At 36.6% G+C, this 27,691-nt stretch overlaps 1 protein-coding gene across 3 annotated transcripts in view; it reads left to right on the forward strand.

Moving 5' to 3' along the window:
• The window catches only part of RAD23B (RAD23 homolog B, nucleotide excision repair protein), a 43,201-nt gene extending 15,844 nt beyond the window's left edge, over window positions 1–27,357 (forward strand). For 2 of the 3 annotated variants that reach the window (XM_045081662.1, XM_004747757.3), the window contains exons 2-10: window positions 997–1,078; window positions 1,397–1,476; window positions 4,395–4,660; window positions 9,821–9,876; window positions 14,818–14,945; window positions 17,365–17,497; window positions 19,460–19,587; window positions 20,332–20,502; window positions 26,003–27,357. In XM_045081662.1, the coding sequence (XP_044937597.1) occupies window positions 997–1,078; window positions 1,397–1,476; window positions 4,395–4,660; window positions 9,821–9,876; window positions 14,818–14,945; window positions 17,365–17,497; window positions 19,460–19,587; window positions 20,332–20,502; window positions 26,003–26,116 (1,158 nt within the window). In that variant the 3' untranslated portion in view covers window positions 26,117–27,357. The remainder of the gene's footprint in view (window positions 1–996; window positions 1,079–1,396; window positions 1,477–4,394; window positions 4,661–9,820; window positions 9,877–14,817; window positions 14,946–17,364; window positions 17,498–19,459; window positions 19,588–20,331; window positions 20,503–26,002) is intronic. The other variant, XM_045081663.1, reaches the window with a different exon arrangement.
• The last annotated feature ends 334 nt before the right edge of the window (window positions 27,358–27,691 follow it).

Consider the following 27,691-nt stretch of genomic DNA (forward strand, 5'->3'; position numbering starts at 1 on the left):
GAAGGAAATGGAATTTTCCCCTTTGATTCTTGTGTCTTTAATGAAACTAGTTCTCTCTCTTTGTATCCCTATCTGGCAGTCTTTCACCTAAAGCTCAGAACTATCAACTTAGACAATTTTTAGAAGTATTCTGGGAAATAAAAGGAATAGAATTTTCCATCTTGATTCTTGTACCTTTAAAGTAATGAAACTAGTTCCATTATGTCTTCTTGCCTCTTTTATTCCTCTGCCACCCTGCTTTCTGGTCAGTTTCAGAAATTGATTGGACTCATTTTCAAAATACTTGATAATGAGCCTGTTGTCAGTAATTTTAGGAATTAAAGAGACCGTAAAGATTATCTATTTCAGTCCCTCTTTGTAGATGAGAATGATGAGAGAAACTAAGCTACTTTTTAAGATCATTTAAGTGGTACAGTGGTCCTCAGCCAAGGCTGAACTTTGGAACCACCTGTAAAGCTTTAAAGAAAACACAGATGTTCACACCCATCCCCAGAAATTATGTTTTACTAATTGGTCTTTATGAAGCCCCCTTGGGTATGATTGTAATGAAACGTATCCCACTGTTAAAGTGAATCATTTGCATTTAACATTCATATTTGACTTCTATTATTGTTATAGATATGACTATTTTCTTAGAACTTTTAGGTGAGAAAGTTTTTGTTTACTTTTTTACTCTGGGAAATAAGCTCATAAACTATAATGAGAATCAAAACTTTCTGATGTTGAATATTTTGAATGGATTTATTAAGTCAACTGGTAAAGTTTTTTTTTTTATCTTTATAGCAACTGTGGTAAAACAAACTTCATACCTATTATGCCTAATGATATGCATTAAGAATGAGTCTTTTTTGAAACAATATTGTAAAGACATCTCTAAGTTTTTGGAATTATTGATAATTAATATGCATAAAACCTTACCTTGCATTGTTTATTCAAATTCTGAATTGTCATTTGTTGTTTAGACTTTTTAGAAAAAAATCTTTATTTTTCCTATAGGTAAAAGCACTGAAAGAGAAAATTGAATCTGAAAAGGGGAAAGATGCTTTTCCTGTAGCAGGTCAAAAATTAATTTATGCAGGTATGAATTAAATATTAAAAGTAATATGCTATCTTGTTTACAGTGACATTCTTTGGTTTTAGAAATTGTCATCTTATAAATTGTGTATACAAATTGAGTCTGTCAGAAACATAGATGGTTTTTGGTGTTTGATATCTTTTAGTCAGATGTTAGTGCCTTTTTACCCAAGTACATTTCTATTTATATTTATCTTGGATGATTAGTTAATGTTTTTCTTATTGATAGAATTGACGTTGGTGATTGTTTGATCTTCAGTTGTGTGTAAGACAAAGGTTATGGGGCTTCAAATAATGTGTTCTTTTTTTCTTAATGTACTAGGCAAAATCCTCAATGATGATACTGCTCTAAAAGAATATAAAATTGACGAAAAAAACTTCGTGGTGGTTATGGTGACAAAAGTAAGTTTGAGCCTTGTTCTGTATATCTTTATGCATGTGAGAGTTTTTTTTGTTTTTTGTTTTGTTTTTAAAATAATGGTCCTAAGCCGTTATACTTTAATAAGTGAATACAGTTTATGCACATCCATATGGCAAGTACTTAACTGTTGTTAAAACACTGTACTTTGAGTCAGCCATAAAATTAATTATTTCATACATATATATAGCTTAAACATGATTTTCTTTTTTTTTTTTTTCTTTAGATTATTTATTTATTTATTTGACAGTGATCACAAGTAGGCAGAGAGGCGGTGGCGGGGTGGGGGGGAAGCTGGCTCCCCACTGAGCAGAGAGCCCAATGCGGGGCTCGATCCCAGGACCCTGAGACCATGACCGAAGGCAGAGGCTTTAACCCACTGAGCGACCCAGGCGCCCCTATATAGCTTAAACATGATTTTAAATGAAACAGTTAAAACATGTCATGTGAAAATTGTTAAGTTTTGCTGGAGCAGTAAAATCAGTAATTATGTAATTAAAAGTGTGATTCTTAGTAATTGAGTAAATAGTTATTTTGTGGTTTTAATAGGGGTGCCTTAAAGGGACTTGGTAAATTATGTACTAGATCTGACCAACTCCTCCGGCAGAAAAGGCATGTAAACTCCTAATTTCAGTGATGCTCCTTAGTTGAGGGGGTAGATTTTTAGACACTGGAAAGGGAATAGGCAGCTTAAGAAATGGTAGAATGATTGTTGTGAGAAAGCTTTTGGTTTGGAGGGGTGTTTTTTAGATGGTGGGGCAGAAGGAGAGAGAAAATTTTAAGCAGGCTCCATGCCCAGTGCAGAGCTGGGCATGGGGCTCAATCTCAGGACCTTGGAATCCTGACAAATGAGGATTCAGACACTTAACCAAGTTGAGCTGCCTGGGCTCCCCTTGAGGAAGTTTTTTAAAGGGAATTTTTTGAGTGAAACATATTTGGGGCATTTATAAAAGTCAAAGTTTTCCTCTTAAGTGAAGAATGAATTTGGGTTCTTTCAGAGATACTGTTATATTTTTGTTTAAAGATACATGAGCATGCAGTGGAGAGTTAAAACAAATAGAGATGTGGTGGTACTTGTGACAGGAATCTTTTGGATTGAGTTGTAATCTGAGAAGATCAGTGATACTTGTGACATTGAAAATAAGTTTAAATAAGTAATTGGAAGCCAGTTTATCAAAGACTGAAAGAATAAATGAGAGGGATTTTTTTTCCTAAGTTTAAGGTAATATATGCAGTAGAAAACAGTTAAGCAAGTAAATTGTAATTAACTGAATATTTTGTTCTGAGAAAAAGCAGCTAAACAGTTTATAGGTGTTAGATTTAAAAGTTTTTAATCCATTAAGAACCATAGTGATTTTGTTATATTAAAGCACTTATATTCACTAAGTGTTAAATAGAGGAACAGAATCATGTACTCAGTCCAGTATTGTTAATTGTAATAAAATATACATAACACAGAATTTATTAGTTTAACCATTTTTAATTGTACAGTTCAGTGGCATTAAGTACATTCACATTATGCAACCATCACCACCATCCGTTTCTATAAGTCGGTACCCCCTAAATAGTGACTCCTATTTCCCCCATCCCCCAGTCACTGGTAACCACCATTCTGCTTTCTATGAGTTTAGCTACTCTACATACTTCATATTAAGTGGAATCAGTGTGTTTTCCTTGTGTGACTGGCTTATTTCTCTTAGCATAATATGTCTTCCAGGTTCATCCATGTAGCTATATGCCAGAATTTGTGTCCTTTTAGGGCTGAATAATATTGCATTGTCTCATCTAGTTTTATCACAAATAGTATATAGTGGAAAATGTGGTAGCCATATATTTGGATGTCTATGTTATTGATCTTATTTCATTTGTATTAGAATAACCTTGATTATTTAGAACATTACTAAGAATTAAGCAGGATAGGTCTCAGAATAGATCCATGCATTTATAGAATAGCTACTTAAGCCAGGCCTTTTCTTATTTTACATAGGACTCTACTGGTATTTGCAGTTACTTTATTTTCAAGTTAATAAGAGAAGCCCCCTATTAGAAGGGAAAAAACGTAGGCATTATGGAAGCAATGAGAAATGACTTTATTATAAAGAGACAGGAAAAAGATGTTTAGAACAGAAGTGAGCAGAAAAACTTCAAAAAGGGGATGGGTTTGATTCCATTTAGAATGAGGCTTACATAGCTCTGTGGCAACAGAGACCTTGAGGGCATGGAATGTGACTATATGATACTGACCACAAGTAATCTTAAGGGAAATAATAAGTGAGCATAGTGATGCATTTAAATTTCACTTCATTTAGATTGGAGTTTTATGACATTAATAATTTGCAGGGTATTGGCAGTTTAAAAAGTTACAGGGCTAAACACAGGACTCTTAGAATTAAAGAAAGAAGAGAATGAACACTGCTAGTATTTTTTTTTTTTAAGTCCCCTGCCCTACCTTGCACAGCCACTCTTTCTCCAATGTGCTTTATATTAGCCAGATCAAACAAAAAAGTTATTTTGGTGATGTTTTAAATGACAATAGATACTTGAAAGTTATAACCAAGGAACTTAAAGTGTAATGTTTGGGGGTGGTGGGACAATAATTACATGGTGTTTGTTTGTCAGTATACATTGTGTATATTTCTGAGTAGCGGCTGCTTCTGGTTCTTCTTCATATTAACTTGATAACAAAGACTGAAACTATTAGCTAAAGCTAATTATTTGAGAGAGTACATAAGTAGTGATTCAGATGGCTAATATTGATCACTTGTTATGTTGCTTTATGAAATTATTTCCAGGTTGCAAGTTTTTGTTGGTGTTATGTTTGTAGCCTCCTGTAACAGTACTGTCTACTTAGAATTTGGGTATTTTATCATAATTCATTGTTTTACTCTTTTAATGTGCTTAGCCCAAAGCAGTGACACCAGCACCAGCTACAACCCAACAGTCAAGTCCTGCCACCACTACCACAGTTAGCTCCTCCACAGCTCCAGCTGTGGCTCAGGCCCCAACCCCGGCTCCCGCTCTGGCTCCTACTCCTTCCCCTGCATCCATCACTCCAGCACCAACGACAGCATCTTCTGAACCTGCACCTGCTAGTGCGACGCAACCAGAGAAGCCTGCAGAAAAGCCAGCAGAGACACCAGTAGCTACGAGTCCAACAGCAACTGACAGGTGAGACCTGCAGTCTAGGAAATCGTATTTCAACACAAGTTCATGGCAAGAACTTCATCCATGTATTTATCTTGATGATTGTTTGGATCAAACTTTGTTTCTGCTACATTAAACTTTTTCTAAACACTGAACTGTAAATAACCTGTAGAAATTATAAAACTATAACTTGCTATTTTATTATAGTTTGACGTATTATAAATAACTTGACTTTGTTCCCTAATCATTGTTTATATTTGCTCTATATTCTTCTCTGATCATTGTCATTTATATTATAAATATCCTTCCATGCCACTAAATATTTCCAGTTGCTGCATAGCATTGTGTTTGGATCTGACATTTGTTGGCACTTAACCTTAGAAAAGTAACATCTTTGGGTACTTTCCTTATCTGTAAAATGTGGATGACAATAGGACCTATATCCTAGAGTTGTTATAAGTATTAAATGGAATAATGGGTGTAAAAGCTGTGAAATGGCACATATTCACAGCAGAGTTAAATACCAGCTATTGCGCATAGTTAACCTACCACCTTTTGTTGAACATATGGATTGTTTGAATTGTATAGTTTAATCCATATTTCTTGTGAACTTTTGTAGAAATTTAAGTCTTATAAGTGTAGATCTTTAATACAAAAGAAAAGGTGCAGGATATTTGAGGAACAAGAAATAATTTCTTGTGCGAAAGTTGGCAGGATTATTGAATAGTTTATGACAAAAGTTTTTTTCCTCCCAAGGATAAATAAACAAAACATGTGCTTTGGTTCTCTTGGGTGGACTTGTATAGGGAATTTCTCTTTTACCTGAGAACATGGGTTATATTTAGTCCAGTGTGCAATGGCACTGAAGCTGTTTGTATTTTGTGACTTTAGTACAACTTGCGACCTCAGTGGCAGTAGTTCTTGGAATCAGAACCAGATGGAACAGAGATCTATACAGGATATGGGGACACTTACTGATAGGAAAGCATATTTGTGATAAATATAGTAATGGTTAGAAAAAATTTAATTATGATCCTTTATTTTAGTGTTTTGCTTTTATGTCTGTTTACTGTGTCTGACCCAGTCCACGGTGTTTAAAGGGGTTTGAGTCATCTGATTAATTGCTCACTTAGGGCTTCTTTCCAGGGAATTCATTCCCTACCAGGAGAGCATAGGCTAAGGTAATAAAATATTTCCCCTATGCCTGCTTGCTGAACTTTGCTTTAGGCATTCTGAGACACTGTTGCCTAACATGATGCTTCTCCTGTGTATATTTAGAAATGCATTCAAACTCTTACCTGGTGGGAGACAACCCAGACTCAGGTTTAGCTGTTCTGTCAAAAGTTGTATATCAGTTCTGTCTTTGGGAGAGAACTGAACAAATTTAACACATTGATTTCCCAGATCATTTTAAACATTGTAACTGTAAATATGTCTTCATTCAGTGTAGTATACCTTATTTTCTGATATGTTTTCAGCTCTTTGAAAAGCTCATTGTGAGAATTTCAGAATCGATTGATACATTTTAATGTGCTAAGAGCATTTATCCAAATTTCTTTATTGTTAACTTTTTAAAATTTCTTCCTGGGGCTACAATTTGATTTCCCCATTCTCAAGAGTCAGTATTACTATGTTTTCAGAGGTACAGAAGTTGCATAAGTCAGTAGATGATCAGTGATACAGAGAGCAGATGCTAGAGTTACTTGATTGGGCCTTATACACCAGCTATTTGTTTGTTTGTTTGTTTGTCAGCAAGGGAACCACAAGCAGGAGGAGAGTGTGAAGCAGACTTCCTGCTGAGCGAGGAGCTCAATATGAGGCTCCATCCCAGGATCCTGGGATCATGGCCTGAGCCAAAGGCAGCTGCTTAACGGCTGAGCCACACAGGTGCCCCCCCCCCGCAACTGTTTATTCTTATTTCTCCAAATGATCACCTTAGAGAAGGATAACACAGGAAAGGTAGGATGAGAGAAGCTCAGAAAACTACTTAAATGTGCCTTAGTCCTTTCATCTGTATTGTAAAACATGGAGTGTCCTGTAAAGTACAAAACTTAAAATTATCAGGAGAAATGTTGGTATGAATTTGAGGGACACCACTGGCATGACATTTCATTATAGGTGTTTGTGTGTTTAGGCCAATTTTGTTCTTGAGAAACCACCAATTAAAATGCATATTCTCCTTGTTTATCTCTACCTTAGAGAAGTTGCGCGTGTGCACAAGACTACGTTATTCATAGTCCAAGGCAAATAGGAACCAACTTAAATACATTAGTAAGGGAATGACTCGACCTGTAATTTATTCATATTAGAGAGCAGTGCTAGTCAGAGTGATAGTGGGCAGCATCAGCATCACTGGGAGTTTGTTTGAAGTTAAACCCTCACCTAAATCAGAATTATCTGGGGGTGGATCCCAGAAATCTGTATTCTTGGGCTTCCTGAAGTGCTACTGGCGAATTAAAGTATGTAGTATATATCATATTGAGTGAATGTGTTTTTAAGGCTTTGTTATCAAGTGAGAAAAACATTACAAAACAATGGGCAATAATCATAAACCAAACAAAAGCTACAAAACAACATCATATATTTTCTCTTCTGTGGCTGTGTATAGCAATGTGCAGAAGAACAGTAGCAACGAGACGGCACACTAACTCATAAGTGGTTTCCTCTGCAGGTGGGCAAGAAGTGGTGAGGTAGAATCAAGGCTGAATAATGGTGGTTCAGCCGTACCTCACTCTTATCTGAGATATATAAAAGGAAATTTTAAAGCATTGTGCAGAACAGCACAGATTGTTCTGTAAGTGAACTGGAATGAAGGAGATTAATCCTGTCAGGTAGTAAAATATATTATACATGGTGGTAATGATTTCAGTAATTTACAATGGCTCTTACTAAAAAGAGTGCTTAAGTAAATAGATGGTAGTCTAGAAACAGACCAGAACACATACCAGGGACTTAACATAAGATAAAGATGTAATTTGAAACCACTGTGCGAAGATGCTGTTGGGATTAATGTCTAGCCAAATGGAAGGGGGAGGATGGGTCATATACCTTATACTTCTAAAAATAAATTCTAGGTAGATAAAGAATCAACATAAAAGGAAACTAAACTAGAGAACATAATAAAAATAAAAATAATCTTAATCAAAGAAGTCATAGAAGGAACAGTTGGTAAATTTGACTACAGAAGGAATTTAAAAGTTGAGAACCAAACTGAAAATTCCCTTTGAAGGGCTTGGTTTGGTCAATTAAATGGAGTACTGTATGTCTGGGGAAAATAGGAGGTCATTGTGGTTTTGCTGACATGAGATAATTAAGTTAAATAAAACACACCCAAAGGCAAGACACAAGTCATTATTATATAGAAACTGGTAGTAGTGATTATTCCCTGGGTAGGGGACTTGGGCAGGAGAATTATTTGTTCTATATATAACTATATATAATTCTTTTCAAAGTTTTGCCTTCTATGTAAGTTAGCTTTGCTATCTAGTTAAATGAAGATCATTTAAAAAGTTACACCAGAAAATTAGTTTAATCATATCAGATGTTATGATGCCAGGCACTTTGCGAAATACTTTACCAGTAGAACCCTACATACACCACTTTGGGATACATGGATATTATTATGGACTTCATTGTATTGATGAATAAACTGAGGATTAAAAAATAATTTATGAATTCAGACTTAACGTATTTCCCTTGTTCTTGCTGTGCATAGGTAGGGGGAGGGGGGCAGAAGAAGAGGGGGAGAGAGAATCTTAAGCAGCTCCATGCTCAGTGCAGAGCCTGACATGGGGCTCGATCTCATGACCCTGAAATCATAACCTGAGTCGAAATCAAGATTTCGACGCTTAACTGATTGAGCCACCCAGCTGCCCATACTGTGTTTTTTTTGTTTTTTTTTTTAATTGGGAGAGGTGTAAGTGTGTGTTTTGTTGTATGTATGTTTTAATCTAAACTGCCAGCTGCTACCTTTACTAGTTTGTAAACTTCAACTTATTTTTCTTTGGCCTACTCTTCATGGTCTTTCATAATCTTGTTTTCGTCTGCTTTGTTTTCTAGACTCATCTTTTGCAATTGCCCAGCAGAAACTTAGTCCTTTTAAACTGGTTTGCTTTTGGTTACAACTTGGATTTTAACATACCTCTCCATTTTTTGTTTTTTGCTATGTTCCTTGACTTGAATGCCTTATCAGCTCCTGCGTGAAAAACTGACCTATAAGACCTAACCGAAATTCTGTTATGTAAAGATTTCCCAGGCCTTCCAGCATAATGTGGTTTCTACGTTACCTCTTTATTCTGTACAGGTTTCCCCCACTGTTTGAAAATAGAGTATTCCTATGAAACCTTTTGTAAGCCAAAGTGGCATAAGCAAAGAAATAATTGCAAAGAAGCAGTTATCATAAATTTATGTGGAAAAGTTTTGAGCATTTCCAGACCTATAAAATAACCTCTCAGGCTTTTCTGAACACACACACACACCTTGGTAATGGAGGCACAGAATAAATTTAGATGAAGTGCAGATGCTCACAGACACAGTTATGGCAGCTTGATGCTGAGATGCTGAGTATGGTTCTGGGGAAGGAGCTTCGGGGCCCGCGCTGGCTTCTCAGGGTGTGTTCCTCTGTAAAGGCTTGCTGTTAAACAAACAAAACACTATTTTCACTTTTCTTGTATAAGCAGAAATCCTCTTTAGAGAAAATTCTCTTCAGATTTCTTCTGGTTAGTGAAAATGGATACTAATGTAGGTCTTTGGTAAAAGCAAAATGTGGTGGAATATGAACTTTGGAAAACTGGGGGATACTTGCGTTGTTTGGTATTTCTTCTATTGTGACTTGACTTACAGGTTATTTAACTTATAAATTCTTTTAGGGAAATAGTTGTGCATTATCTTTTTTTGTATTCCTTAAATGGTAAACATTCTGTTCAGTTGTTATTTTCTATCTTTGGACATTTAAAATGAGGCATTTGTAGAACAGTATGAATATTAAGATTGAAAATTCTTCCCAAACCATAAATGTTATGGATAAAGCTTTGGGGTTTAATGTAGAAGATGGTTTAAAAATTGTAGCCAGACTTATACATTTGATTAAAATCAAACAGTATCTTTACAATTTGGACCATTACTAAACTTCAGTGTAAGTTTTATGTACTTTCTGATGTACAATTTTCTGAAAACCTTTTGCAGTACATCAGGAGATTCTTCTCGGTCAAACCTTTTTGAAGATGCAACCAGTGCACTGGGTAAGTATCTACCTTATAAATAACCTTACAAAAGGTAGGGAGGAGGTTCTAATTTCATTTTTCTAGATCATGAAAATGTTCATTTTCATGGTTGCTTATTATCAAGCTATTAAATGATTTAGATAATTATTTGATTAATATATTACTAAAGACTTTGTAAGTTTGTGTGTTACATATTGAATTCTTTAAATTGTACTATTTAAAGTATTATTAGAGTCAAGCATATTCTTTTGGTTAAAGCAGGTTATTTTCTATTTTTCAAATGTGAATTTTAAATGAAGTCTTAACAGAGTTTGAACTGTTGACAGGTTTATTTAAAAATATTTATAAAACGGGTATAAAATGTTACTAAATCTTCTTTGCACATCTTTATTCCAGTTTGGAGCCCTGTCATGTCCCATCTCTGTCTTGTTGCTTTTATGGTACTGCAGTGAATGTACCTTTTTGTCCCAGCTTTAACTATTGAATAATGCTTTTTCATCTCCCCTTCACACTTAGTCTGTCAAAATCAGTCCCCCCTCCCCCATTTTCCCATTGTGATACTTCTAGTACGTTTCCTACTTTCCTGCTAATTGTTAGTCTATTGGCTGGCAACTCCATCCCTCTCCTTTCTTCTGTTCTCTATTACTGGAAATGGTAGGGAGGAGAAAGACTAGGAACAGCAGCTTCAGTGGTATGGGCTTCTAGCTTCTTAGTTGCTGCAGCAGCAGGGTTCCAACAGCAATAGTACCTCATATGATCTGGGGAGTTGGCCTCTGACCTGATGACTTGAACTCCATGATCCTTTCATTGCCATGGAAATGGCATCTTGGTTGTCCATAGCATGTAGGGTCAAAATGGTTGTAAGTAATCAACGTAAGGTCACCTGGATGTACCATACCCACATTTACTCTTTTACATTTACTGTGTTCTGGGACTAGTCTGCTGTCAAATGAGTCTGAGTTAGTGTCCAGTCAACAAAACAGAAATCCCTTTCAGACAGGGAAAGGCTTAATCCTAAGAAATTATTAGTGAGATACTGGAAAGACTATAAGAGGTGACCCAGAAATCAGTCAGGTGCCGTCTGCCTACAGAGCTGGAACCACCTGGCACTTGCCCCTTGTGCTCCTGAACTGTCTGGCTGACACCACTGCCACCTCCGTTGGAAAGCACGATGTTGCCGAATTCTAGCTGCCGCTGTTAGATGCCTAGTCCTTTGAAGGCAATGTTGTACTTTTATGTCTCTGGCTCGCTACACAACTTAGGTCATAAGACCCCTTTACTCTTTAATCCTCCCAGTCTTTACATTGATACCCTGCTGCTTTAAACTTGCCTTCTGTGGCTATAACACTGCTCTTTTCTTGATCCATGCCTCTTGAGTATTCCTTTGCAGGCTTTCTAGTTAACTCTTCATTTTATCTGACCCTTAAGTGAATGGATCTTCTGTGGTTCTGCTAGAGATCATAGTTCAAAGTTCAAACTATGGGACTGGCAAATATCACCCATATACTGTAAAGATCCCCAAAATTATAATTCCAGTACACATCTCCCTCTGAGTCCCCAGACTCATTCTTTTTTTTTTTTTTTTTTATAAGATTTTATTTATTTATTTGACAGAGACAGATCACAAGTAGGCAGGGAGGCGGGCAGAGAGAGAGAGAGAGGAGGAAGCAGGCTCCCTGCTGAGCAGAGAGCCCGATGCGGGACTCGATCCCAGGACCCTGAGATCATGACCCAAGCCGAAGGCAGCAGCTTAACCCACTGAGCCACCCAGGCGCCCCCCAGACTCATTCTTTAAGCCACCATGTGGGAAGTCTACAACCTCCATAAACTCCTCAGGTTCCAAATGGAATCCTATTTTATCCTCCCATCTGATTCTTCTTTGTTCCTCATTGCTTGCATCATGATCTCTACCATATGTTGGCATTGTCCTTGACCTCCCCGCCTCTCATGGGCCATTTAGCTCAGGGTCCTGACAACCCTCCTTCCTGAGGTTCCTGGAATAGTTTGTTTTCGCTGCCACTTGACTACTGTAGTTCACAGCCTTATCTTACGGATAACTCCTGCATTATTCGTAACTGGTCAGTGCCGTGTCATAGTGGACTTCATAAAAGGCAGATCTAATGAGGTCGCTGTTAGTTCCTTTCACAGCTCTGTGTGACCTGGAAGATAAGACCACAGCTCACTCTTAGTGACACAACAAGGTTCTTCATCACTACTCCACTGTAACCTCATTAGCTCTCTATTGTGTTGTCCATTGTCTCTAGTTTTTCTGTGAGTCATTTGCCCTTATACTATTACTATCTGGAAAGTATCACACTGCTTATAGGCATCTCTTTCTGAGTTCTATAACTTGATTAATTAGGAGGCATAATTTTAGGAGGTGTAGCTTGATGACTAGGTGTGGGACTCTGGACTCTTAACAGCCTGTGTTAGTATCTGTACCATGACTTACCAGCCATTGTTAAACCATGATCATAGTAAACCTTTCTCATGGAGTTATTGTGAGGATTAAATGAGAAACGCCATGTCATAATAGTGTAGTTCAGATACTCCACAGTTCTTAATTTTGTTTATATTGATGCTAATTTCTGTACCTGGGAACTTGATTACTGAAGGGATATTGACACTTAAGTGGCTTTGTGCTAGAGTCATTTGAATGGATAATTAAGAACAAATATATTAACAAGTCCTTTATGGAAGGGGAAAGGAAAAGTCATTATTCTAAGCAAGATCATGAATGCTACATTTGCTCAAGGATATTTAATTTTTTTAAACTATACTTTCATAGCTATTAAATGCCTTTATTGAAAATTCTGCAAAAAAACAAAACAAAACAAAGCACTCAACTGATGAGTGTCACCTGTGCCAGGGAAATGGCAGTGTAAAACGACAGGGTCCCTTGTACAGCTGAACTTTTTGTTCAGATGGGGGAAAGAAGTGGTGAAACAAAGTAAATTGAAAATCACGATTAATGATTTTAAGGAAACTAAGGGCTCCCATTAAGAAAATAGAAGGTACTTTACTTGGGATAGTTAGGCAGTACATCTCTGGGATGTATTCTCAGTTTAAATTGAGAACTGGAGCTGTGAAGGAACTGACCCCTCAGAGAAGAGGGGGGGTGTGTGTGTGTGTAAAGGTTCTAGGACTGATTCTAAAAGGTATGACTTGTGAAGTAAGCTGGAAAACAACAGCGTGGTTGGAGTGTGGTGTGTGGAGATTGTTGAGTGTTGGGAACCCAAAATGAGATGAGGTTTCTTTTTTAAAAAGCTTGCTTTTCCAGCCGGCAGAAGAATAGATTATAGGCTCGGGGGCAGGAGAGGAAGCAGGGTGTTATCCAGATGAGAGATTGTTGTGGCCTGGTCTTGAGTGAAGGCAGTGAAGAAAGTGGGAAGTAGGCAGTTTTGCGCTGTATTTCAGATGTAGGACCTAGCAGATAACACTGGTAGATAAGTGATGGAAGGGAAGGGAGAGGGAACTTGCAGTCACCAGGGTTCCTGGTTCTTGGGCTTGGGTGGATAGAGGTGCTGGTTATTGAAATGGAGAAAACAGATAATGGTGGGACACATCTGAGAGGGAAATCTTATAGATTCAAAGTCACAGATCAATATTGGCTAAGGAGTGAGTGGAATGTGAAAAGTGGACACAGCCTGTGCAGTTAGCTATGGCTGGAAAGGGAAGGCAGCAGACAGATGGACCAGTTTCTGAAAGAGGAATTATTATCCGACCAAGGGGGTTGGCTTCTGCTTTTAGGATGACATTCTAGGATATAGTCAACTGCTGATCAGGATGATTAAATGGAGAGTGAAAGATGGGAGGTAGACAAGAGAGGATAACCAAAGGGTCCAGTTCTTTAAGGAGACAAGAAAGGGAATGGTACCCATAAGAGAAGTGAAAGACAAGATGGCTTAAGTGAAGTAAGTTTGGTGTAGAGAGCTGGCTTTCTTTTCAGACTGTTGTCTGTGGTCTGACATTTCCATGAAAAGCAAGTTTGGGTTGGCGGTAGCCCGTGGGATGTGACTTCCTGGGATAGCAGCGCTTGGGGCATTACACAAGATCTGTATATGAAAGCCTAACTTTCCTGCTTCTAACCTCCTTTTTTCTTCAGCTTTGGTAATAAAAGATGTCGAAGGAAAACTGAAGTTGTTACAGTAGAATTGATTGCTTGAAATATCCCTCCTTTGTGTTTTCAAAAAATTAGTTCATCAGTCTCTTCCAGGTTGCCTTCTCTGACCTGCTAATTCTCTCGTATATTTGTATCTGATGTTTTTATTGTACTTACTACGCATACTGTGTTAGTTTTCTGTTGCTAATGTGATAAGTTTCCACAGACTTCTTGGTAGGAAACAACAGATGAGCACCTATCTTAAGGTGCACAGTAGGTTAGAAATCTAACATAGTCCTCACTGGACTAAAATCAAGGGGCTGAATCACTGGGCTACCATCAAGGCAGCAGTCCTTTCTGTACATTCCAGGGGGGGAATCTCTTCTATGTCCTTTCAGTGCTTCTGGAAGCTGCCCGCATTCCTTGGCTTATAGCCCCTTTTTCCTGTCATCAGGCAGCAGCATAGCATCTGCAACCTTGCTTCTTTGCTCTTGTCTTTAGATCTGTTTTTCTGACCCTCCCCTCTGTTTTCCTTCTGCTTTTAAGAACCCTTGTGATTACATCGGGCCTACACAGATAATCTGGGATAATTTCTCTTTCTTAAAGTCAGCTGATTAACAACCATAATTCCACTTTGCCTCATAACCTAACACATTTATAGTTTCCAGGGATGGGCAGGGGGGCATTATTCTACCCATACACATATATGTTGTAGTTTGTTCCATTACTCATTTTTGTACCCCTAGTCCTGTAGTGCCTGAAATATTGTTTATACATTCAAGAAATACACGGGAAATGCATATTTATTAAATGTTTTCTTTCTTTTCCTTCCTCCCATGCCACACATCTTTTCTTAGTGACAGGTCAGTCTTATGAGAATATGGTAACTGAAATCATGTCAATGGGATATGAACGAGAGCAAGTGATTGCAGCCCTGAGAGCCAGTTTCAACAACCCTGACAGAGCAGTGGAGTACCTTTTAATGGTGAGAAATATTTCACTTTATTTATTGTAGTTTAATGCCGAAGTCTCAAAGACTTTTAAGGAACAGTAATAATTCACAGGAGAATGAGAATATATGCTAGTAATTTATGTAATGTTTGTATTTTTCTTAATTTGCTAACATCTTGTGTTGGTAAAATGTAACCTCTTCTAAAAGATTTTGATGTGATTTTTATTTAGGAAACACCATGGCTAAATGAGTTGTAAAATTGGCTCTCCACTTAGAGTAGTAACTTCTACCCCATTCATGTTATCCTCAAAGGATGACAGTTTGGAGTGTGGGATAATTTTTTAAAATCTAATCTACCATTTTAGTGGCTTTTTTGATGGCCAGCATACTCCTGGGTATACTTTTTTTTTTTTAAGATTTTATTTTTATTTTATTCGACAGAGAGAAAGAACACAAACAGGGGAGCATCAGGGAGAGTGAGAAGCAGGCTTCCCACTGAGCGGGGAGCCCGAAGCGGGAAGCCCGAAGCAGGACTTGATCCCAGGACCTGGGGATCATGACCTGAGCCGAAGGCAGATGCTTAACCAATTGAGCCACCCAGGCACCCCTCCTAGGTGCTCCTCCTCTACGATAGAGGGCAAAAGTAACAAGTTGGAAGCCCGCAACCAATTTTATTTGTCTTATACTGTGTACATTTTTATAATTAGTTGCCAACTTTTAAAAATGAAGAGATTTCACTTACAAATTTAGATAGCTAAGAAAAAGAAAAAAAAACTGACATCCTAAATAAAAACTTGAAAGGGGTGACCAAGTGGCTTAGTTAGTTAAGCATCTGACTTTTGAGCTCAGCTCAGATCTCAGTCTTGGTCGTGAATTCAGGCTCTGAGTTTGGCTCCGAGCTGGGCATGAAGCCTAGGTTAAAAAAAAAATAAATAAAAGACTTAGAAGATAGATGGGTAGATTGATTAATTAATTCAGAGAGCTGGTTTGTCTGGACAACTTGGATTCTGGATTTTTGTAAGGGTTTAGGAAAAGTTTTAGATCATAGACTCTTTTTAATTCATTATCTTCCCATCCATTCCCTGGTTCCTGATATAATAGCATGCATTTAATTCAATGTATGATGTTATTTACCTGGTTCCATTCACATTTGAATTGTTAGCTTATTTATTGTCAGTAATAGTCAAGGGAGTCTCAAAAACATTTGTTTCTAATGCCCGGAGTGACATCTCATGCTAGCAGCCATTACCCTTCATGTGGTTCATTATGCATAATTCTTCATATGTTTATGGTTTCAGCTTCTGATTTATTGGGAAATGGAAGCATTAACCATTATCCTCTTTTACCCAAATGTAATACTTCCTTCTTAATTCTTCTCCTTCACAATCTATGTGGATTTCATAAAGACTTTTTTGATATGTTGTATATGAAAAGTCTTGTAAATCATGCATCAAAATAGTGCTCCAGAAGTCTCAATGCAGTTTAGATTATAATAAGTTCAAAAGACAAATACTATAAACTTAGAAAATATTGAAATATTTAAGGTTCTTACATCTACTTTTGTAAATTTTGAATAATTTAATTTTTTGTATGTGATACTTCCTGGAGAATGCTTTCTCAGAACCGTGTTTCAGTAGAGGAGCTCCTCCTTGCTTGGCCCCTGTTGCCACCTGCTCTGTCTCCATTAGATTTTTACCCGCCTCAGGATTCATTTCAGAACTGCACATGTGTCAAAACCTGTTTCTTTGGATAATTTTCAGCTTTACAAATGCAAACCTTGCTATCACACAGCTGGTGAAAGTTTCCCTGAAATTCAAAAAATAGAGTAATGCATAGCATAAAAAACAAATGTCCAGTTTTGATAAGGTTTGTATTGATATTTTTAAAAATTATATTATTATATACAGATTTAGGATCTTTGATGTTAGATGTAATATGTTGCTGTATGTAAACATTTTATGACTTATGTTTTAAATTACAAATCTCTTTATATCTTAGATCTGCACTGTCTAGTAAAATAGCTATTAAGTAGTGTTAAGTACAAATAGTTATTTGAATTGAATAAAATTAAAAGTATATTAAAAATTAGTTTCTTTAGTAACATTCGCCACATTTCAAGTTCTCAGTAGCTTTGTGTGATCAATGAATATTTTATTAGCATAGATACAGAACATTTTTGTCATAATGGAAAATTCTACTGGACATTGTGCTGCCTTACGTTATTGCACTATGGGTTCTTCTATATCATGCTTAGGTCATTTCTAATCTAATCCAAATATACACAGCTTTTAGATAAGTCTTAATCTTTTACTTTTAATAGAAGCAGATATCTGTTTGATGCTTTTGGAAATTAGACAAGCACATTAAATAGATCAATAAATCTTTTTCTTTGTATAGTATTGAACTATCTTTGAATGACAAGATATTTTAAAGCTGGGAAATTGTATTGTAGGGGATCCCTGGAGATAGAGAGAGTCAGGCTGTGGTGGACACCCCTCCTGCGGTCAGCACTGGGGCTCCTCCATCTTCGGTGGCGGCCGCTGCGGCGACTACGACGGCATCGACAACCACAGCGAGCCCTGGAGGTTAGCATGGGCTGGTGAGGGTGTGGGGGCACAGTCCTGAGTTTCTAGTGTGAGGTGAGGCTTGTTCCTGGAGCATCTGGAGGACTCTTTATACAAGTTCTCTATCCATTAATGTTAAAAAAGGGCCCAAAACAAATTCTCCCAAGTGGCAATTGCATTAACTTCTCGCTGAGACCTCAGTGCTGTAGTTTTGGCAAAGGGCACATTCTGTTTAGCCTGTTCCGAGGAAGAGAGGCTTCCCAGTTTGCATTTTGTGTTAACATTCTGAAGTCATTCAGAATGTTTGCTCACCTTGTCTCTTCTCTTCCCCTATGCATATCATAAACTATGTGTAATTTCAAAGCTGGGACAATCTTAGTCGCTGTTATTACCACCAAAGAAATAAAGCACTGAGAACTTTGAAGACATGTATCTAGAGCTGAAAGCCAATCTTGAATTCACCTCTGTTTACTGGTCAGCATCCACCCTTCCGTTGATGAAGGTGTGACTACAGAGGAGGCCCTAGAGCCTTGGTGGGCTCAAGTTACTTTGTTCTCCTTCAGGCTCCGTTCTGTACACAGTAGTGATAAGGTAATTTAAACTTCATTTTGAAGAGGCCCTTCTTGATGCTTTTCCTAGCTCTATGTAATGACCGCTCCGGTTGACAAAAAGCCATGAGTATTTTGTGTACGGTCTCCCAGAGAACAGGCTTTCATTTTTGTGTACAGTCTCCCAGAGGACAGGCTTTCATTTATGCAGAGTTGGCACAAGAATGGAAAGAAGAGGCCACAGCTTTTGTTCAGGTAGGGACTGCTGTCCCATTTAGCAGTCCTTAGTTAATTTAGTTCCTGAGTCTCATTTTCTTCATCTATAAAACCGGTGTCACAGAAGGAAGGTTACTTCTCATACTCATTTGGCCATTTTAATTTGAATGATTTTCTTGAATAATTAAGGAAATAACATCCAAAAAATGCCCATAATTCATTAGTAACCTCAAAAACATAGTTACATGCAATTCTTGGTTTCCTGTAGTATGATCAGAGCACAACCACTACCCCCCAAAATTGGCAAGTTCTGTCTTATTTGGCATCCTTAATATTTATGATTGCCATGGAATTTTGGACTAAAGAGTTCTAAATGTATTAGGACTAGATTGACCTGTAGCTTATTTTATTCTCTAAAGATTATTTATTTGACAGCAAGCACACACAAGCAGAGGGAAGGACAGAGGCAGAGGGAGAAGCAGGCTTCTCTCAGCAGGAAGCCTGATGTGGGACTCGATCCCAGGACCCTGGAATCATGACCTGAGCCAAAGGCAGATGCTTAATGACTGAGCCACCCCGGTGCCCCTATTTGTAGCTTATTTATCTCAAGCTTTTATAAATTAAAAATGTTTGAAGCTTAATTGTAATAACCAAAATTGTCTTCCTAATTATAATTTAAGTTTGTATTAATAAAACTTCTGATCTGCATATCTCATCTCTTAACTTTTAAGTATTATCTTTCACTTCTTTGGTTTAGAATTTCCTAGGAATTCGAGCTCAGATTGTTTTGTTTTGTTTTGTTTTCTTAAAGGTTTGGGTTGTATTAGAAAGTGGAATTTTTGGTTTTGTTAATCCTAGATAAATATTTTTCTTAGGAACAGTGTTAGTACTTTTTATTTTGATAGAGTGCATGCAGATCATAATTTCTCGTTGTTTGATGATACTAACTACCTCTAACAGTTGTAGGAAAACTTCCTTCTTTCAGTGTTCTGCACTCTACCTATACCGGTAGGAGTAATTTCTATAGTATAAGACTTGCACGTTGGTATAGTTAAAAGATTTCTGTCATTATTTACTCCCATTTTTATATACATCTGAGAACTCATCAAATTTTTTGCTTGTCAGTGTTTGCTGTCTAAAATTATGATTGAACCACGTATATGTATATATATTGTGTACATAATTACTGCTTTTGTTTATAATGTTATGTGATTTTTAGGACATCCACTTGAATTTTTACGGAATCAGCCTCAGTTTCAACAGATGAGACAGATTATTCAACAGAATCCTTCCCTGCTTCCAGCATTGCTACAACAGATAGGTCGAGAAAATCCTCAATTACTGCAGGTAACTATTTAATCGAAGTTAATTTCAAAAGTGGGTTTATAGAATATATCCTATTTTTTTTAAAGTCCATGTGACTCCCCTTCCCCTCCATAAGCTCTGTAAACTTTTCTCTTGAGTTGCAATCAATAGTATGTGCTATAGATTAGATGTACTAAAAAAAGAGTCAGAGGGTGGAGGTAGGTTAATTTAAGTTGGTCAAATAATAATTTGATTATTATAAAATAATCAAATTATTGATTAAAATTATTGATTAAAAAATCTGAGAAACTCTTTGTGAAAGAAATCATTTATAAAATCTTTTTTCCCCAAACTTAATGTTAGTGGAGCACTGCCTCTTAATACCCATGGGCTTATTTAAACCTCAAGTTATGAAACTCAGCATTGTACTGCGTACTAGTATGGAAGATACAGAAGTTCTGTTTCTTTTTATAATCCCCAAATAGTTTTTTTTAACATTGATTTGGGAAAATGGGACCCATTTATGAAAGAGAATTTGAATTCCCTTAATTCTTCACTATTTACCTCACTGAAAAGTGCCAAGTTTTTTTAATAGTATATAAGAAATCACATCCTTCCAAAGATGAAATAATTCAGAATCATTCTAAAAATAAAGCAGTTACGAAATTCTAGCTTTCTCTGCTGTTTGAATTTAGAATTCTTAGTTTCCTGAAGATACTTTATATCATTGTATTGTTTTTTTGTTGTTTTTTGTTGTTGTTTTTTCTGTCCTTCAAATTACCACAGCAAATTAGCCAGCACCAGGAGCATTTTATTCAGATGTTAAATGAACCAGTTCAAGAAGCTGGTGGTCAAGGAGGAGGGGGTGGAGGTGGCAGTGGAGGAATTGGAGAAGCCGGAAGTGGTCATATGAACTACATTCAAGTAACGCCTCAGGAGAAAGAAGCTATAGAAAGGGTGAGTTGAAGTAAAACTGAAAATTTAGTTCCTTAATGTCACTAGCCCCATTTCAGAGGCTCAGTAGTCACATGGGGCTGGAGGCTGCTGTGCGGGGTAGCACAGATAGAATATTTCTGCCACTGGAGATAGTTCTGTTGGACACAGCCAAATACAGCATTGTCCTAAGGATTGCAATAAAGAGACCGTGTATTTTCATCCCTCCTCTCACATCTTGGCCTTTGTGCTAGCCAAGGAACTGCTAAGTGAATGGCAGCTTTATAAAATAGTTATAAACATATTTTAAAAATTAAAAATTTCTTTTTATGTCTGAAAATTTATGAGGACAATGATCTTAGGGAAACCACCTGGGTGGCTCAGTCGGTTAAGCATCTGCTCAATCATGCTGGCATGATTGAGTCCTGCGTCAGGCTCCTTGCTCAGTGGGGAGGGGAGTCTGTTTCTTCCTCTTCCTCTGCTGCTCCCCCTGCTTGTGCTCTCTTTTTCTCTCTCTCAGATAAATTAATAAAATCTTTAAAAGAAAGAAAATGATAATAAAGTGAATGCCTAACTCAAGATTATCCACTTTTAAAAATTTCACTTTTGTACTGTCACTAAAATGTAAAATAGATATGTATATGAATTATATATAAAAAATATGTACATTAAACATCAGAAGCTGATACCATGATTCTGTTTACATCCTTACTAGGTCAGCCAGTTCATGTGAGGCACTGCAGTGACTTAGTTTGTATGATATTATGACAGGTCATTCATTTTTCTCTTGGCTCCATTGTTAATATTTGTAAATTAGAAATCACTATACTTAACCTGTCTTATCTTACAAAGTATTTTGAGGTGGAAATCTGATAAAAGTTCATTTTAACTTAGTACTTAGAAAATCATCTGTAAGATAATTTGCCCATATTTACGATAAACATTTTTTCAGGTGTTCAGCATTTATAATTATGTATTTCTTAAAAGATCTTTTATGTATCATGCTAATATTTCTCCCCCTTAAATAAGGCAAGTGGGTGAATGACACTTGCCTCAGTTGTTCTATAGTGTTTTGTTGTTGTTGTTGTTGTCGTTTTTGTTTTGTTTTGTTTTGTTTTAAATGGTTAGGGGTATCTGTTTTTGATTTCTGTTTTGGAGAAGAAATTTCTTCTTTTGTTATTTGTACTTTTAATGTCATACTTAAAAAAAAAGAAGAAGAAGAAGAGAAGCTGCCTAATCCACGACCAAAAGATTTACTCCTGTTTTTCCTCTGGGGAGTTTCATAGCTCTTGTTACATTTAGGTCTATGATCTATTTTGAGTTACTTTTTGTTTATAGTGTGAGGTGTAGGAGTCTAGCTTCCTAATATTTTGCTTGTGGATATCCAGCACCATTTACTGAAAATTCTTCTCTTTATCCATTGAATTGTCTTGGCATCCTTTTGAAAATCAACTGGCCATGATTTTGAAGGTTTATTGGGCTTTCAGTTCTGTTCCATTGATCTGTATGTTTGTCTTATGCCACTATCTCATGGTCTTGATTACTGTGGCTTTTTTGTAGTAAATTTTGAAATCTCCCAATTTTCTTTTCTTAAGATTGTTTTGGCTGTTCTGGATCCCTTGCATTTCTGTATCAATTTTAGGATCCACTTCTCTGATTTCTGTAAGAAAAGAGAAAAAACTGGGGTTTTAATACTGTGTTTTTTTCCTGCAGATCAGTTTGGAGACTATTGGCATGTTAGCAATATTAAGTCTCACCAAGCCATGAACATGAGATGCTTTTCCATTTATTAGATTTTTTTATACTTTCAGAAATTCTATAGTCTTTGGTTTATGCTTTTGTTAAATTTATTCTTAAGTGTATTTTTATTTTTGATGCTGTTATCAGTGGAAATATTTTCTTAATTTAATTTTTGGATTGTTCATTGCTAGCTATATACAAATACAACTTAATTTTGTGTGTTCCTCTTACATCGTGAAATCTTCCTGAACTCATTTATTAATTCTGATAATTCATGTGTGTTTCTTAGGATTTCCTAATTGTAGAATATTATTTGCAAGTAGTTTTAATTCTTTTCCAGTATAGATGCTTTCTCTTCTCTTCCCCCTTCCCCTTTCTTTCCTTACTTCCCTTCTCTTATCTTTCTCCCCTTGTATCTTTTTTTTTTTTTTTTTTAAGATTTATTTATTTATTTATTTGAGAGAGAGAGCGCGCGAGCATGAGAGTAGAGAGGTCAGCGGGAGAAGCAGACTCCCTGCAAAGCAGGGTGCCTGCCCAATGTGGGACTTTGGGACTTGATCCTGGGACTCCAGGATCATGATCTGAGCCAGAGGCAGTTGCTTAACCAACTGAGTCACCCAGGCGCCCTCTTTTTTTTTTTTTTTTTTAATTTATTTTATTTTTTTTAAGATTTTATTTATTTATTTGTCAGAGAGAGAATGTGCACAAGCAGAGGGAGAAGCAGGCCCCAATAGCCCAGTGCAAGACTCGATCCCAGGACTCTGGGATCATGACCTGCGCCACCCAGATGTCTCTCTTTCTCTCTCTCACCTAATCCTTTCTGTGGCCTTCTGTGTATGTGTATTTTTGAATAGAAGTGGTGAGAGCCAAGATCTTTGTCTTGTCCCTGATCTTAGAAGAAGACAGTCTTTCACCATTAAGTATGATGTTAGCTATTTTACTAGATTTAGATTCTCAGGTTGAGAGTTTCTTTCTGTTCTAGTTCATTGAGTGGTTTTATCACAAAAGGGTCTTGGATTTTTGTCAGATGGTTTTTGTGTGCTGAGATGATAATGTGGTTTTGTTCCCTTTTTTATATGCTTTATTAATAACATTGATTTTTGTATATTGGACTAGCCTTGCATTCCTAGGATAAATGCCACTTGATTGTGGTGAATAGTCCTTTTTATATGTTGCTGGATTTTGTCTGCCAGTGTTTTGTTGAAGATTTCTGCATCTGTATTCATAAGGAGTAGTGGTCTGTGGATTTGGGTGTGTGTGATGATTTAGTCTGGTTGGGTATCTGTAAGATTGTCCTCATTAGAGAATGAGTGAGGATGTACTCCCTCCTTTCCTGTTCGTTAGAAGAGTTTATGAAGAAAAGTTTTAATTCATTCAACAGTTGGTAGAATTCACCAGTAAAATTATCTGGGCCTGGCTTCTCTTTTTGGAAAATTTTGTGGTTACTAATTCAGTCTCTTCATTTGTTGTAGGATTATTCAGATTTTCTGTTTCCTGAGTCAGTTTTGGTGATTTTGTCTTTCTAGGAATTTGTGTATTTTATCAGCATTATCTAACTTGATGGCTAGAGTTGTTCACAGTATTTCCCTAAAATTAGATTTTTTTATACTTTCAGAAATTCTGTAGTATAGTATTCTATAGTATTATTTCTCTAAAAAGTAGTGTTCCCACATTTCTGATGTTAGTAATTTGAATGCGATTTTTTTCCCCCGTTAGTTTAACTAAAACGTTTATCAGTGTTGTTACTCTGAATTAAAAAAGAACCAACTTCTGGTTTTATTGATTATATTTTTCTAGTCTGTAGTTTTACTTGTTTTCTTTTTAACCCTTACTCTTTTTCTCCTTCTATTTGCTTTGGATTTCATTTTCTCTTTTTTCTAGTTTCTTAAGCTAGAACCTTAGATTATGTATTTAAGATCTTTCTTACTGCAGATAAAGCTGTAACTGTCCCTGAGGCACTGCTACAGCAGCACCCTATCAGTTTTAGTGTGTTTGATGGTGTTTTCATGCATCTCTCAAGTGTTTTCTAATTTCCTTTGTGATTCCTTCTTTCATCATTGGTTAAGGATTATGTTAACTTCCACATATTTTAAATTTCCCTCTGTTGCTGATTTCAGAATTCATTGTGTGGTGGTCAGAGAATGTACTTTGCACACTTATAATCCTCTTAAATATATTGAGGCTAGTTCTGTAGCTTAACATTGTCTTTATGGAGAATGTTTGATACATACTTGAAAAGGACATGTGATCTTCTGTTGTTAAGTGTTCTGTAAATGTCTGTTAGGTCAGGTTGGTTCATAATGTGGTTAAGATTGGCTTCCTTGTCAGTCTTCTGCCTGGTGGTTGTATCCAGCATTGAACGTGGGGATAGCAAAGTCTCCAACTATTGTTGAATCACCCTTTCTTTCTTCAGTTCTGTCAGTTTTTGTTTCGTGTGTTTCAGGTTTTCTTGTTATGTGTCTTTGTAACAAGGTCTTCCTGATGGTTTGTCATCATAAAATGTCTTTTGTTTTTAGTAACAGTTTTTAATCTTAATGTGTATTTTGTCTGATACTAATGTATCTACTCCAGCTTTCTTTTTGTAACTGTTTGCATAGTATGTATCTTTTTTCCATTCTTTTACTTTCAGTGTATTTGTGTCTTTGAATCTTAAGTGTGTATCTTATAGAAGCATACAGTTGGATAGTGCCCTACCTTTTCAGCTAGGCAAGCTTTAATCTAGACAAGACTTGGTAACAAAATCATTCTTTTCTTATTTCATGGATGAATAGTTAATCATGCTGCATTGAGACTTCTGCTCATGTTTTTTAAGGTCATTTCTTGATAATAGTCAGTGTAAGGTGATTTAGACAGTTGAACAGAGGGTTCATAAAAAATACTTGGTTAACAAATATACAGTACCTAGTGAACTAGATAATTGACCTGGTTGCTTAAAAACACTTTTAAAAGCAGATTTTTGAGTCACAGGGTTATTTATTTATTTGTTTGTTTTTAAAGATTTCATTTATTTATTTGACAGAGGGCGATCACAAGTAGGTGGGGGAGGGGCAAGGAAGCAGGCTCCCCACTGAGCAGAGAGCCTGATGCAGGGCTCTATCCCAGGACCTGGGATCATGACCCAAGCGGAAGGCAGAGGTCAACCCACTGAGCCACCAAGGCACCCCATTCACAGGGATTTTTAGCAGACTAGGAAAACAAAATTGAGTGGCTGATACCACCATTTAAAATTCTGTAAAAGTTAAGCAGATATAAGTAAAACACCATATGTCTGATCTCAAAGTATATCGTGTAATATTAATAATTGATCACCTATTTTTCTATTATAAAGTTTTTCATAAGCCAAAGAGATGGAGAGTGATACTTGATCTGACTGACCTTCATTACAAATAATTGGATGAAGTAGTTAAACTCTTCTCCTGTTGCTCTCATCTGTATCTTCCCCCACTTCCATACTAAAAGCTGTTTGACTTACACATTTCTGTAGGCTGTAGGGTCACTTATTTTTAAACCATCACACTCAGCCACTAATTTTTAGTATTAATGCCAGTGAGTATTAGCAAAGGAACTGTTCATCTAAAAGCTTCACCTAGGAACACTCAGTGGTTGATACAGGAAAGGTTCTAGGCTCCATCTCGCTGCTCAGGTTGGACAGTGAATCCATACTTAGGTAGGCACGTGTTCACATAATGTCTTCAAGAGGTTTTTTGTGCCTTTCATGTTTTCTAGTGCTGATCTGCCCCTGTTGCTATGCTGGAACCCATGTGTGTTTTCTCTTTTCTTCCAGTTAAAGGCACTAGGATTTCCTGAAGGACTTGTGATACAAGCATATTTTGCTTGTGAGAAGAATGAGAACTTGGCTGCCAATTTTCTTCTACAGCAAAACTTTGATGAAGATTGAAAGGGACTTTTTTTTTAATCTCACACTTCACACCAGTGCATTACACTAACTTTGTTCACTGGATTGTCTGGGATGACTTGGGCTCATATCCACAATACTTGGTATAAGGTAGTAGATTGTTGGGGGTGGGGAGGGAGGGATCTAGGATATAGGGCAGGGATAAATACAGTGCATGTCTGCTTCAATTAGCAGATGCCGCAAATCCACACAGTGTGTAAAATATTATACAACCAAAAATCAGCTTTTGCAGGTCTTTATTTCTTCTATAAAACAGTAGGTAACTTTTCCTAGGTTTCACTCTTTTTAGTGTACTAGATCCAGAAATTTAGTGTAATGCCCTGCTTTATATTTCTTTGACTTAACATTGGTTTCAGAAAGAATCTTTGCTACCTAGAATTTACAGTCTATTTCATGGCAACACTGGATAATGGCTTTGTGAAATTGAAAAAATTTTGCAGCAACCATAAACAGAAATGCCAAATTATTGATGGTTATTGTTGCTGCTTCAAATCAGATTGAATTAATGTGTAAGGAAGCCCTTTCTTTCATGTTAAGTACTTAGGGTGGGGGAGGGAGAAGGGGAACCTTTTCTTAAAATGAAAATAATTACTGCTATTTTAAAATTTCTTGATGATCGAATGTGAGACCCTTCTAACATGATTTGAGAAGCTGTACAAGTATAGGCAGTTATTTTCCTGTTTACATTTTTTTTTTCCAGTTTGTTTTGGGAAAAAATTGGTAGGTGTCTAATTACTGTTTACTTCATTGTTATATTGCAGTAAAAGTTTTAAAACCACCATTGCATGTTTGCTTTTGATGTATCCCTTTGTGAAATTAGCACTTTGGGGCCAATGGAGAAATGCAGCATTCACTATCCCTCTCTTCCCCATCCCTCTGCAGAAATGTGTTTGTCAGTAAGTTGTGAGTTCCAATTGCTGCCTTTTTTTAAACCCACAAAATGCTGATTCAGTTCAAAATTAATGCAAATGTTTCAAAACTGGGTTTCTGATATTTGTAAGTGTTTTCCTTATTAGATAAGAATGTATGACCATTAAAGTCATTAGGACTATATTACTTTCAAAAAGAGAAGGTGGACAAAAGTATAATCCAGCATCTTTTACTGAATTGGAAAGACTGGTGGAATCTTCTGGAAGGGTTGGGAGATGCAGCTGGAAAAGTACTTTGGAAAATATACAATCAAGAATATCTCATGGCATATTAAAAGAAAAATCTTAATAGCAGTGTTGGCTTTTATTTGGATTTTTTTTTCAACTTTTTTTTTTTTTTTATTAAACTCCTTCATTGGCATTATTATTTGATCATAAAAGAGGGGGAATATGTCTACTTGTTCAGTTTTTCAGATCTTTTTTCCTACATATAAACAAGACTGTTTAAGGAAGACTTTTTCCCCCTACCATCTGATAACTGAGTAAAGAAAATGAATTTGCACAGATTTCTCCCTGCGTAATCTCTTACAGTAATTCTTAGCAAAGTTTGGGGATGACTTTTAATCTTTTACATCATGCACTCGTACCTGTCACTCATGAAAATAAATGAAACCATGATTTTTCCCCA

Source organism: Mustela putorius, unplaced genomic scaffold (assembly GCF_011764305.1).
Source record: "Mustela putorius furo isolate JIRA1106 unplaced genomic scaffold, ASM1176430v1.1 tig00000580_pilon_pilon_pilon, whole genome shotgun sequence".
Lineage (NCBI taxonomy): Eukaryota > Metazoa > Chordata > Mammalia > Carnivora > Mustelidae > Mustela > Mustela putorius.